The 13,431-nt window shown below is 47.1% G+C and overlaps 1 protein-coding gene across 1 annotated transcript in view; it reads right to left on the minus strand.

Moving 5' to 3' along the window:
- The window catches only part of prom2 (prominin 2), a 28,185-nt gene that overhangs the window by 6,901 nt on the left and 7,853 nt on the right, over window positions 1-13,431 (minus strand). Inside the window, exons 4-16 of the mRNA XM_083658709.1 lie at window positions 13,094-13,299; window positions 12,753-12,873; window positions 11,127-11,190; window positions 10,866-10,955; window positions 8,466-8,662; window positions 6,869-6,943; window positions 6,474-6,537; window positions 6,183-6,339; window positions 3,022-3,174; window positions 2,576-2,699; window positions 2,284-2,354; window positions 749-833; window positions 368-511 (exon numbers count right to left, since the gene is read on the minus strand). Coding sequence (XP_083514835.1) covers window positions 368-511; window positions 749-833; window positions 2,284-2,354; window positions 2,576-2,699; window positions 3,022-3,174; window positions 6,183-6,339; window positions 6,474-6,537; window positions 6,869-6,943; window positions 8,466-8,662; window positions 10,866-10,955; window positions 11,127-11,190; window positions 12,753-12,873; window positions 13,094-13,299 — 1,551 coding nt within the window. The remainder of the gene's footprint in view (window positions 1-367; window positions 512-748; window positions 834-2,283; window positions 2,355-2,575; window positions 2,700-3,021; window positions 3,175-6,182; window positions 6,340-6,473; window positions 6,538-6,868; window positions 6,944-8,465; window positions 8,663-10,865; window positions 10,956-11,126; window positions 11,191-12,752; window positions 12,874-13,093; window positions 13,300-13,431) is intronic.

The following is a 13,431-nucleotide window of genomic DNA, read 5'->3' on the forward strand; positions in this document are numbered from 1 at the left end:
GCTGTGTGACAGTGGTGACAGAGACAGTGTGGTGGCTACCTGCTGTGTGACAGTGGTGACAGAGACAGTGTGGTGGCTACCTGCTGTGTGACAGTGGTGACAGAGACAGTGTGGTGGCTACCTGCTGTGTGACAGTGGTGACAGAGACAGTGTGGTGGCTACCTGCTGTGTGACAGTGGTGACAGAGACAGTGTGGTGGCTACCTGCTGTGTGACAGTGGTGACAGAGACAGTGTGGTGGCTACCTGCTGTGTGACAGTGGTGACAGAGACAGTGTGGTGGCTACCTGCTGTGTGACAGTGGTGACAGAGACAGTGTGGTGGCTACCTGCTGTGTGACAGTGGTGACAGAGACAGTGTGGTGGCTACCTGCTGTGTGACAGTGGTGAAGTCCACGCCGTCAGCTTGGGCAGAGATGCTGCTGAGCAGCTGTTTGACCTCAGGGCTCAGAAACGTGATGCTGGACAGGCTGATGTTTGTATTCTCAAAGTGCTGCTGGATCTCGCCCGTGTACTGTGTGTGTGTGTGTGTGTGTGTGTGTGTGTGTGTGTGTGTGTGTGTGTGTGTGTGAGAGAGAGAGAGAGAGAGAGAGAGATATTACATTTGCTATTATTTTGCCTATGCTTTGGCATAGGCAGTGTGCAGTACAAGACGAGTGAATCTCTTCTTATTTTATCCACAGAAAGTTATTGTGTGAACGTTACCTGTAAGTAAAAGCCCAATGGAAAAGAACAGCATGAGGAAACTTACCTTAGATACATCGAGCAGGTCTTCAAGGTCTACGAGCTCGTACAGGTGGAGTGTCGACCACACAGGCATGTTTTTCTCACAATCACTGTAATCAGACAGACAGACAGAATATTGAATATTGTCAAACGCACAGGGAACTGTTCTCAGAGGTCTTGAGGTCAGAGGTCACCTTTGTCCCGTGTGGACTGTAGGCACTCATCTTTCTCTCTCCCATGCCGGGTTTTAGCCACTCGTGGGCAGTCTCTCTCTTTGAAGCACGTGTCTAGAAGGTCAGCTTGTCTTCTGTAGTCCTCTTCATCACTACATAGTCTGCTGACCTTCTACACACGCACTTCAAAGAGAGAGGCTACCCACATGAGCAGCTCAAACGGGCGCGGGAGAGATTCCATAACACAACACAATATGAGTGCCTGCAGTCCACATGGGACAAGACCTTTAGGGACAGTCCCAGTCCACATGGGACAAGAGCTCTAAGGACAGTCCCAGTCCCTTACAGTCCACACGGGACAAGACCTCTAAGGAGAGTGCCAGTCCCCTACAGTCCACACAGGACAAGACCTCTAAGGAGAGTCCCAGTCCCCTACAGTCCACACGGGACAAGACCTCTAAGGAGAGTGCCAGTCCCCTACAGTCCACACATGACAAGACCTCTAAGGAGAGTGCCAGTCCCCTACAGTCCACACATGACAAGACCTCTAAGGAGAGTGCCAGTCCCCTACAGTCCACACAGGACAAGACCTCTAAGGGACAGTCCAAGTCCCCCACAGTCCGCACGAGAAAATACCTCTAAGGACAGTCCCAGTCCCCTACAGTCCACACGGGACAAGACCTGTAAGGAGAGTCCCAGTCCCCTACAGTCCACACGGGACAAGACCTCTAAGGAGAGTGCCAGTCCCCTACAGTCCACACATGACAAGACCTGTAAGGAGAGTGCCAGTCCCCTACAGTCCACACGGGACAAGACCTGTAAGGAGAGTCCCAGTCCCCTACAGTCCACACGGGACAAGACCTGTAAGGAGAGTGCCAGTCCCCTACAGTCCACACGGGACAAGACCTCTAAGGAGAGTGCCAGTCCCCTACAGTCCACACAGGACAAGACCTCTAAGGGACAGACCAAGTCCCCTACAGTCCACACGAGAAAATACCTCTAAGGACAGTCCAAGTCCCCTACAGTCCACACGAGAAAATACCTCTAAGGACAGTCCCAGTCCCCTACAGTCCACACGGGACAAAACCTCTAAGGGCAGTCCCAGTCCCCTACAGTCCACACGGGACAAAACCTCTAAGGACAGTCCCAGTCCCCTACAGTCCACACGGGACAAAACCTCTAAGGACAGTCCCAGTCCCCTATGACTTTTACAATATTCAGCCCTTGTGAGCGAGTTTTGAACAGACCATCAAAAGTCACTGGCACCTGTGGGTCTATTTATATGGGTGTTTGAAAGATGACGTGATGAAGAGATGAGGCTCAAAATGTGGTCCGAGTAGAATTCAACATATGGATATGATGGATATGAGTGACGTGTCACATATACCTGTAAATATTCGTGAGTGTGAGGTTGGATTTCAGTTCAAACCCTGGAATTAGACCTGGAGTATCAATGAACTGTGGAGGAGAATGAAAACAGAGGAAACAGAATATTAACACAGCGTTTGTAGATGGATGTATTACATGATGTGTGTGTGTGTGTGTGTGTGTGTGTGTGTGTGTGTGTGTGTGTGTGTGTGTGTGTGTGTGCGTGTGTGTGCGTGTGCGTGTGCGTGTGTGTGTGTGTGTGTGTGTGTGTGTGTGTGTGTGTCTGTGCGTGTGCGTGCGTGCGCGTGTACCTTCAGCAGCTCTCCGTTGGCCCAGGGTTGACAGAGCAGTGTGTAAACGTTCCCGCCCAGCAGGAACAGAACCAGCACCACCAACATGAACAGCCAGGACACCAGGAAGCTGAAGCCTGCACCCCTGCAAGCAGAGGTCAAACAAGGTCACATTAGGAAACAGACTGAAGGTCACAACTGAACTGGGTTGGGTAAATCAAATAGGGTTTATAGAAGTACGGAAAGTCGGGCTGGGGGAGACATATGGACCCAAAATCAAATCTCAGTATTTTCTACGAAGTGGGCGAAATGTTCAGTTGTAAGTCAAAGAACCATGTGAGATGTCACAAGCACTTTGAACAAGATATGGACAAAATCAAATATCACAAATTCAATGTTTTTGACCAAATACCTCGATATCAATAGTGTGTGTGTGTGTGTGTGTGCATGTGTGTTTGAGTGCTCACATCATGAGGAAGATGCCTCCGCAGTGGGCGGAGCAGGAGCGCTCTGTGGGGTCGGCTTTGGGCACCAGGCCCACAGGGCCCAGGAGGAGGCCCAGGACGTTACACACCACCACCAGCAGCACCACGCAGCACAGGGTCACACACACCGCCCACCTGGAGAAATGGGTACACATTAAGCCGGGACACAATGGAACCACTTGAAAGGAGGGGGCACGGTGGCTCAGTGGTAGAGCTGTCGCCTCACAGCTAGAAGGTCCTGGGTTCGATTCCCACCTGGGACGCCGTGAGCGCTGAAGGAATGCGTGCCCGTCCGCATGTCCTCGAGTGCCCACCGCCCGGGTGGGGTCGTCAAAAGGGCCTTTCTGTGTGGAGTTTGCATGTTCTCCCCATGCCCCCTGGGGGTTTCCTTCATATAGGAACCCCTCACCAAAACATGCAATATCCTGGTTGCTAATGTGGTCCCTCCTCTGGTCGTTAGGGGCGCCTGTTCGGAAGGAGGGGAACTGGTTGGAATAGCGTGAACCTCCCACGTGCTACAGTATGTCCTACTGGTGAAGCTTCCCCTGTCAGGTGAAAAGAAGCGGCTGGCTAACTGCCCATGTCTCGGAGGAAGCATGGAGCCAGTTTCGGCTCTCCCCAGATCGGCAGAGGGTGGAGCAGCAACCAGGATAAATAAATTAAATTAGCACTAATGGGGGATAAAAATGGGGGTAAAAAAATCGGGGGGGGGGGGGGGGGGGGACTAGCGGCCACTAGAGGCCGACCGATGCGTCACCACGTCTCCATGTGTCGGGACATTTGAAGACACCACAAAGACTACAGCCAACAGCCAACCTAGCAGCACCTGCAGGTACGTTATACACCTGCAGGTACGTTATACACCTGCAGGTACGTTATACACCTGCAGGTACGTTATGCACCTGCAGGTACGTTATGCACCTGCAGGTACGTTATGCACCTGCAGGTACGTTATGCACCTGCAGATACGTTATGCACCTGCAGGTACGTTATGCACCTGCAGGTACGTTATACACCTGCAGGTACGTTATGCACCTGCAGGTACGTTATGCACCTGCAGGGACGTTATACACCTGCAGGTACGTTATGCACCTGCAGGTACGTTATGCACCTGCAGGTACGTTATGCACCTGCAGGTACGTTATACACCTGCAGGTACGTTATGCACCTGCAGGTACGTTATACACCTGCAGGTACGTTATGCACCTGCAGGTACGTTATGCACCTGCAGGTACGTTATGCACCTGCAGGTACGTTATGCACCTGCAGGTACGTTATGCACCTGCAGGTACGTTATACACCTGCAGGTACGTTATGCACCTGCAGGTACGTTATGCACCTGCAGGTACGTTATGCACCTGCAGGTACGTTATGCACCTGCAGGTACGTTATGCACCTGCAGGTACGTTATGCACCTGCAGGTACGTTATGCACCTGCAGGTACGTTATGCACCTGCAGGTACGTTATGCACCTGCAGGTACGTTATGCACCTGCAGGTACGTTATACACCTGCAGGTACGTTATGCACCTGCAGGTACGTTATGCACCTGCAGGTACGTTATACACCTGCAGGTACGTTATACACCTGCAGGTACGTTATACACCTGCAGGTACGTTATACACCTGCAGGTACGTTATACACCTGCAGGTACGTTATACACCTGCAGGTACGTTATGCACCTGCAGGTACGCTATACACCTGCAGGTACGTTATGCACCTGCAGGTACGTTATACACCTGCAGGTACGTTATACACCTGCAGGTACGTTATGCACCTGCAGGTACGTTATGCACCTGCAGGTACGTTATACACCTGCAGGTACGCTATACACCTGAGGTACGTTATACACCTGCAGGTACGTTATACACCTGCAGGTACGTTATACACCTGCAGGTACGCTATACACCTGCAGGTACGTTATGCACCTGCAGGTACGTTATACACCTGCAGGTACGCTATACACCTGAGGTACGTTATACACCTGCAGGTACGTTATACACCTGCAGGTACGTTATACACCTGCAGGTACGTTATACACCTGCAGGTACGTTATGTACCTGCAGGTACGTTATGCACCTGCAGGTACGTTATACACCTGCAGGTACGCTATACACCTGAGGTACGTTATACACCTGCAGGTACGTTATACACCTGCAGGTACGTTATACACCTGCAGGTACGCTATACACCTGCAGGTACGTTATGCACCTGCAGGTACGTTATACACCTGCAGGTACGCTATACACCTGAGGTACGTTATACACCTGCAGGTACGTTATACACCTGCAGGTACGTTATACACCTGCAGGTACGCTATACACCTGCAGGTACGTTATACACCTGCAGGTACGTTATACACCTGCAGGTACGTTATGCACCTGCAGGTACGTTATACACCTGCAGGTACGTTATACACCTGCAGGTACGTTATGCACCTGCAGGTACGCTATACACCTGAGGTACGTTATACACCTGCAGGTACGTTATGCACCTGCAGGTACGTTATGCACCTGCAGGTACGCTATACACCTGAGGTACGTTATACACCTGCAGGTACGTTATACACCTGCAGGTACGCTATACACCTGAGGTACGTTATACACCTGCAGGTACGTTATGTACCTGCAGGTACGTTATGTACCTGCAGGTACATAACGTACCTGCAGGTACGTTATGTACCTGCAGGTACGTTATACACCTGCAGGTGTATAACGTACCTGCAGGTACGTTATGCACCTGCAGGTAAGTTATGCACCTGCAGGTACGTTATGCACCTGCAGGTACGTTATACACCTGCAGGTACGTTATGCACCTGCAGGTACGTTATGCACCTGCAGGTACGTTATGCACCTGCAGATACGTTATACACCTGCAGGTACGTTATGCACCTGCAGGTACGCTATACACCTGAGGTACGTTATACACCTGCAGGTACGTTATACACCTGCAGGTGTATAACGTACCTGCAGGTACGTTATGCACCTGCAGGTAAGTTATGCACCTGCAGGTACGTTATGCACCTGCAGGTACGTTATACACCTGCAGGTACATTATACACCTGCAGGTACGTTATACACCTGCGTGAGACCTGATTCATGAAACAAAGCAGTGACCATTTTGCTCACTTAAATGGCTCATTACCTTATATATTCTGCTCTCTCCACCTGTGGGGTGACGGAGGTGATGTCTGCCTGCAGCTGGTGCAGCTTGTGGGACACATCGGTGAGATCAGACAGAGGGATGTCTGTGGTCAACTGGGAGATCTTTGCTTCTATCTGATCCAGCTGCTGCTTCGTACCTAACACACACACACACACACACACACACACACACACACACACACACACACGTTTTGAATATGCGCACAGATGCGTAGACTTCTCCATCAAAATCTGTCGATCGAGAGACACTGTTTCACATAAGCTCGCTCACTCTGAACTACGTCCTCGGTGTCATCGGTGACCCTCTGGGGGATGCTCTTGAAAAAGTCCTCCACCTGAAATAAAGACGGAGAGAAATTGCAGCGTTGAATTCTCTCTTTCTATGACGGCACTAGTCTCGCTTGCCAGACTTCTCTCCCTTCCGGGAGCGAGACTACGACGCCCCATAACCACAGTCTGTCAAAAACACACATAACACGGCTTCAAATTGATTGTGAATCCATTTCCAGAGTGACTATATTACATTATCTTTGGCTACACGTTTCACGCTTCTTCCCCTCTGTCTCTATACACTTGTACCAATACGTCCCATAACAGGGCGGCCATTGTGCGGTGAAGTTCTATCCTGTTACTTTCATGTGTTTCTGCTCAGGAGAAATCACTGACCTCTTCGATTCGGGATTTGAGATCAGCTTTGATGACTTCGTCCACTGCTGCCTGGAACTCACCCAGACCGGGGACCTATGGAGAGACACCCAGAGAAGAAACAGGCCTTGTGAACGGTCATCACATATGGCTGTTGTAATAGCAAACGAACAGAAGAGGGCAGCAGACATCCGCAGAGCACATTGTTTTCAGTGTAAGAGCCTTATGGCAACAGACCTGAATAGGTCTGGGCACAAGACAACAACACAATAGAACAGGCCACAATAGAATGAGCTGAATTTTCTGACATGGAAACCAAACACTACAGAGGAGAGAGTAGAGTCAGTATCAGTGTGAGTGAGTAAGAGAGTGATTAAGAGTGTAGGAGGAGGAAGAGAGAAGAGGAAGAGGAGGATGGATCAGCTGTTCATGACGAAGCACATTACTGGTGAGTTATCGCCACGCGTCTCAGTCTGCCACAGATGCTGCCCCATTGCTAAACTGATTGCTAAACTGATTGCTAAACGGTTTCCTGATGCTGTGTGGTCATCGTTTGGTTCACAGCCAGTGACTGTACGAACAAACAGTGACGGCTGTTTCTCAGTCTGTAGGCCTGTTAGTTAGTTAGTCAGTTAGTTAGTTAGTTAGTGAGTTGGTTTATTTGTATAGCCACTTATCACAAGTATGTCTCAAAGGGCCTTACATAGCACCATATAGACAGCTAATCACTATATCATCTCTAAACAAATCATATAGAAGAGAGAAGAGGAAGAGGAGGATGGATCAGCTGTCATTAAGAACCAGTCCGGTGCGTCACATTTTGTCCAGCATGACGCTAATTTGAATCATCTCACCAGTCCGCAGTTTACCAAGCAACTGTGAAGACGGATCCTATAGTATATCCTATAGTACAGTATATCCTATAGTACAGTATATCCTATAGTATATCCTATAGTAGCCTACAGTATATCCTATAGTACAAGGGTGGGCAATTCTTTTTCCACATGAGAAACCCAGATTGTCGCCAGGGGCCAAGAAAAAGTTTGCATGCCGCAACCTCTAATTTGATCACTGGATTAGAGTACAGAAAACACACCTCATTTATTCCACATCTCATTTTTTAAACAGTGATGATAATAATAATAATAATAATAATAATAATAATAATAATAATAATAATAATAATAATAATGATAATAATAATAATAATAATAATAATTTTCATATTGCCATACTTGGTAAGCATTTTATAAAAGCAATAGATCACTTCAGACCATGATATATGCTTATTATACCACACCTGTAAGGGTGTGGTATAATAAGCATAAAAGCATTAAACATGTGTGTGTGTGTGACACACACACATACATAGTGTCACATACATAGTGACACTCCCACACACACACACAAGCTACAGTACATGTCCGCTTAAGCTACAAAATCAAACATGACACTTCTTCAAACATCACTGTTTGAGTTTCACAAGAGTGGATGTTCAGAGCCAACTCCCTGCCTTCAACCACGCAATAAATCAACTGAGCAGAGAAGCAAAGTGGAATATTCCATAACATACAGTACACACCAAGACTCTGTGTCAGGGCGACTCATCGGTACTTACAGTGACTGAGATGTCCACGTTGAGATCCTGGAGCTCTGGCTCTAGGACTGTGCAGGCCACGCAGCTGCTCTTGTGGATGGTCTGGTTGATGCGGGTCTTCACGGCGCTGACGTTGGCCTGGAGGAGGTTCAGGCTGGACTGCAGCCGCGCCAGAGACGAGTTGAGCTCTCTCAGGAGCACAGCGGTGCTGCTGGTCTCTGCTCATCATCATACACACACAGAAACACATCAACATCAGAGAGGAAAATGTAAGACTTTTTAATGCCTTTTCAATGCAACCTGGAGTTGAATTTAAGATAAGGTGACCAGACGTCCCCGATTTTCGGGGACAGTCCCCGTTTTTGGTGACCTGTCCCCGGCTGGAGCTGTCCCTGAAAATGTCCCCGATTTTCTACTGGCGTCTGCGGCCGATATGACTCTAGCTCTAGCAGGATCATTCTTAAATCTCGAGTGAAGATACTTACAGGGTATGTCTGTAAGACCTGCAGCATCCATTCGGTCCAACAATGCCATGCTACCTTGTCGGGAAGGGGGCTAAATAATGAATTTGAAAAACCGGCATATATGGTCAATTTCAAAGGGGACCCTTGACCGTTCTCATCTCAAGATATCTGAATGAGAATGGATTCTATGAGTCAATGTTTTGATCCAGGCATCCAACAAGTGTTTACATGTTCTGCTGCAGCTCTTTCACTAGATCTTGAACAATGAAGAAGCAATTAGGACTCCACGGAAAATACTTTTTGAGATCTGAGGCTTTTCATAAAACATCTGGTGCTGTAGCCTCGGAAGGCCAGGCCAATGCTGCTGGGGAACACATTGACATTTTGTAAAGGGGCACAGTGAATGACGTGTGTGTGTGTGTGTGTGTGTGTGTGTGTGTGTGTGTGTGTGTGTGTGTGTGTGTGGGGGGGGGGGGGGGGTTGTACTGTTTATTACAGTACAACAGCCATGGACAAAATAAATGAAACTGGAATCATCCCCCTTTATTATTTCATAGGTAATAACATTGGATATTTTTATGATACATTGATTGCCGGACTGGAAATGTCCCCGATTTTCATTTGATAAATCTGGTCACCTTAATTTAAGACCAAGTTAAAAACTAAACTAAAGCTGGCAAAACCAACTTCATTCTGATTGAGTCTAGCTAATGAAAGTTGTGGAACTATAAATGGGCAGAATAAAAAAAAACATCAGGAAAATAACTGTTATGAGAGACATTAGCCGTGTTCGGAATGGTTCACTCATTCACTCACTCACTCATTCACTCACTCACTCACTCACTCACTATTCGCCATGCAGTGTTTATCATATAGTGAAGTATAATATTTGGGGAACGATCAAACTAGTTTCGGACACTACCTCACTCTTCTCTTTTAGTAAACAACACAACAGCCTTGCATTGTGGTATATGGGATAACTTGTAGGGTACATTCTCTGTTCACTAGAAATTGCTCTGCATTGTGGGTATTTTACAGTGGACTATATACAGTAGTGAATCAAATTAACAGTTGAGAATTTGGACACTAGTAGAAAATGGCCAACACACTATATAGTCCACTATTTCTGTAATAAGGACCGGTTTGGAACGGGGACACAATCTCACGTGGTCAGACGCTCCGGACGGTCGGAATCACAAGTCGGCATTTCCGGGTTTCCCACAGTTATTCCTGTGGCAAGCCTCTGATTGGCTGCGCTGTTACGGAAGTCCGGCTCTCTGCGTGCATTGGTGCATCGTTCAAAATGTACCGCCCCACACCGTTCGTGGTTGGTCAATTCAAATGTCTGTCACGCATTTTGTTTTGGTCTTAGGGGGGCAGGCCTTAACAACTTTTCAAGAGTTGTGACGTAGATATATATCTACGGCTGGCTACTTGCCAGACTAGGAGAGACATGAATTCAATATTTTTAAGTAAAGCACATTATGGAAAAATATGTTTTGTATATTATACTAGTACTAACCCGGTTATATATTAATCTAAGAGTGGACATGCAGTGTTAAGGAATCTGTCAATGAATGCTGAAATAATTAAAAGTCCCCCTCCAGTGTATTTTGTCATTTTTAAGATATTTCATATGTTTCTGAGTCTTGCCTGACAGTGTTGATTGTTTTGAAATAGAACACCAACCATTATACAGGTAGGAAAACTGACTGGAGGGGGTTTTAAGACCTCTAATAACTGTCTTTAAGGGGTTTTAATACTTTTCAAGGACTTGTTTGAATTTTTATGATTTATTTCAAGGCTTTTAAAGGTTTTTTTTAAGGGCCCATGGATAGCAGTCAGTGTGAGTTTCATCGCACGCACACACGGACATGAAGCTAGCCTGTGTGATTATTGATACTGATCTGCTTAGTTCCATACGTGCACACGTGCATCTCCACAACATGCACTGTACCTTGGTCCATAGCTCTAACTGAGCTCAGGGCTGGATCCAGGGTTCCTTCAAAGGCTTTCTGGATCTCTGTACCCAGCTGAGGGCCAATATCTGACAGACACACACACACGCACACAGAGAGAGAGAGAGAGAGAGAGAGAGAGAGAGAGGGATACAAAGACATATGAGAGAGTTCAGTATTCCCGGAAAACAGGAAATAATATTTAAAACGAAAAGCACGAATCTTCAATGTGAAACGACATCTAGTTGCGACGCACTCACCGTTGAGGTTTTGGCTGACCTCACGTGCGGTCTTGAAGCTCTCGTTCACCACGCGGTCAATTTGCTGGAGAGAGGCAGGGGGGAAACACATACAACTTAACTTAATGTGAAGGGTGAATGAATGACTTAACCTCGCGGCCGCTTGGCAAAGGAGAAGAACAAACAGAACACGGGCGCTCTCTGTTCTCCCCTCCAAGCCCTTCTCACTCTCTTGTGTTGTGAGATAAATGTATTGACACTGTGGGGAGCAGGGCTAGTGCTTAATCAGCCATGCTGAATGGAGAATGGAGGCTCTGTTTGCAACACACACGCACGCACGCACGCGCGCGCGCACGCACACACACACACGCACACACACACACACACACACACACACACACAAGCTGCCGACTCACAGTAGATGGATGGTAGATCGAGTGCTTTCTGTGACTAATCCTGAATGGAAGTTAACGAGGTTATTTGTGTTAACAGTTGAAGCAGGTTAAGATTTCAAAAAACTAAAAAAAGGTGACATCAAACAACCGCAATCAGTCAACTGGTATGGATAAATGCTGACACAATGAGGTCGCCAACCTTTAACCCGTCTTCACTCAACTGCAAATTGATTTTGAGCGAAGGGGGGGGGGGGGTTTCCGGTTGTGAAAAATGAAGCCAATGCAGAAGTACCAAAAACTGCAGTCCCTCGTATGGACACTTGAGGCTGGCTCCAAAAGCGAGTAAATGCTCATTGACCCCCCCCCATGTTAAAATGCCCAGACTTTACAGCAGAGATAAACATGTTTACAACTTGGTTAAAAAAACGATTTGGGTCTCTGTAGCTAATTTCACCTCTTATGGCAACTCTACAGGGTGTGAATCTTTACATAACTCACCCGTTTGGAGCAAAATAGATCATAAATAAGACACTTTTGGGCACGATTGCCTGTTCAGTGATCGCGTACTCGCAGATCACGGACCAATAGGGAGCCGAAGTCGATGTCACATCCAGCTTCAGTACACGTCGAAAAAATATGAATGGTGGTGAACGGCGATTTTTTTTTAATCCTGTTTGAATTGTGCCATGAAGAAGTACACGTGATTTCCCCTCAGTTTAAATGATAACTTTGCATGTCAAAAAAGCCGCAGTTTGTCGTCAAATTGAAATGTAACATTTAGTTTGGTATGAAACCGCTCAATCAACTACATCTCCTGTCTACACCATCTACAATACACGTCACGTCACGTCGGTGGGAGAGACGTCACTTAGGCGACTGGTTGTGTGTCGTCTTTCTGATTTAGAACTTAGTGCAACAGTTTCACGACAAACTGCGACATTCTTGACTTGCAAAGTTATGTTTTAAATTGACAAACATCATATGTGTGCCATGAGGTCACAATTCAAACGAGATAAAAAAAAATTGTGTCTCTCGCCAGTCGCCACCATTCATATTTTTCCCGATGCTGGTGCGTGTGCGCCCCGACCGGAAGGGGACTTTGGACTTTGGCCAAAATGCCAAAGTGGAGGCTTCAAAATGGGAGTCTACAATCCAATGGGTCACGCTCACTACGTCACGCTCACTACGTCACCTACGTCACGCTCACTACGTCACGCTCACTACATCCATCTATCTATCCAGCTTCTCTTACCTGAGGCACAGAAGTGAGGTAGGTTTGGAGGTTGCCTAAAGTAATGTCGATCTCCACTTTGCTCTGCTCCACACCCACTCTGAGGGCCTCGTTACTTCTGAACATACAGATGTTTCCTGCACTGTAATACAAAAAACAAAAACAAAACAAAACTTCAATTTCTATTCTTGCAGAAAATATTTGAGTTAAAATATATAAGTTCAAACACTTTCAATGACCCATGTCTATTTATGTCTATTTTCAAAGACATTCAGGCACACATACCGTACTATGCTTATTTCAAGCAGCACACGTAGTTATACAGTGTTCTGTGAGACACATGTGGGCTCACACTGACTCACAGTATGATGAGGGTGGTGATGAAGGCGCTCCAGTAGAGAGCTCTTCTGCAGCAGTGGGTGCTGGAGGTCTGCTCCTGGTACATCTGCCCGCCACAGTTGCCACAGCAGCGACAGCACGCCAGGAAGAACCCAACTATGGGCATCAGGACGATGTACAGGACGCCTATGGCTGCACACACCAAGAAGCCCACCTGATAGAGCAGGGACTGAACACACACAGACAAATGACACCTGTTATTATTTCAGAGTCACTAGTAACACGTATGGCTGTACAATTAGAATTTTGGCTTCCCACAATTATGCAAACAAGATCATTAAGATAAAACATATATATATAT

The sequence above is a fragment of the Poromitra crassiceps genome (assembly GCF_964638095.1).
Source record: "Poromitra crassiceps genome assembly, chromosome: 22".
NCBI classification, from domain to species: domain Eukaryota; kingdom Metazoa; phylum Chordata; class Actinopteri; order Beryciformes; family Melamphaidae; genus Poromitra; species Poromitra crassiceps.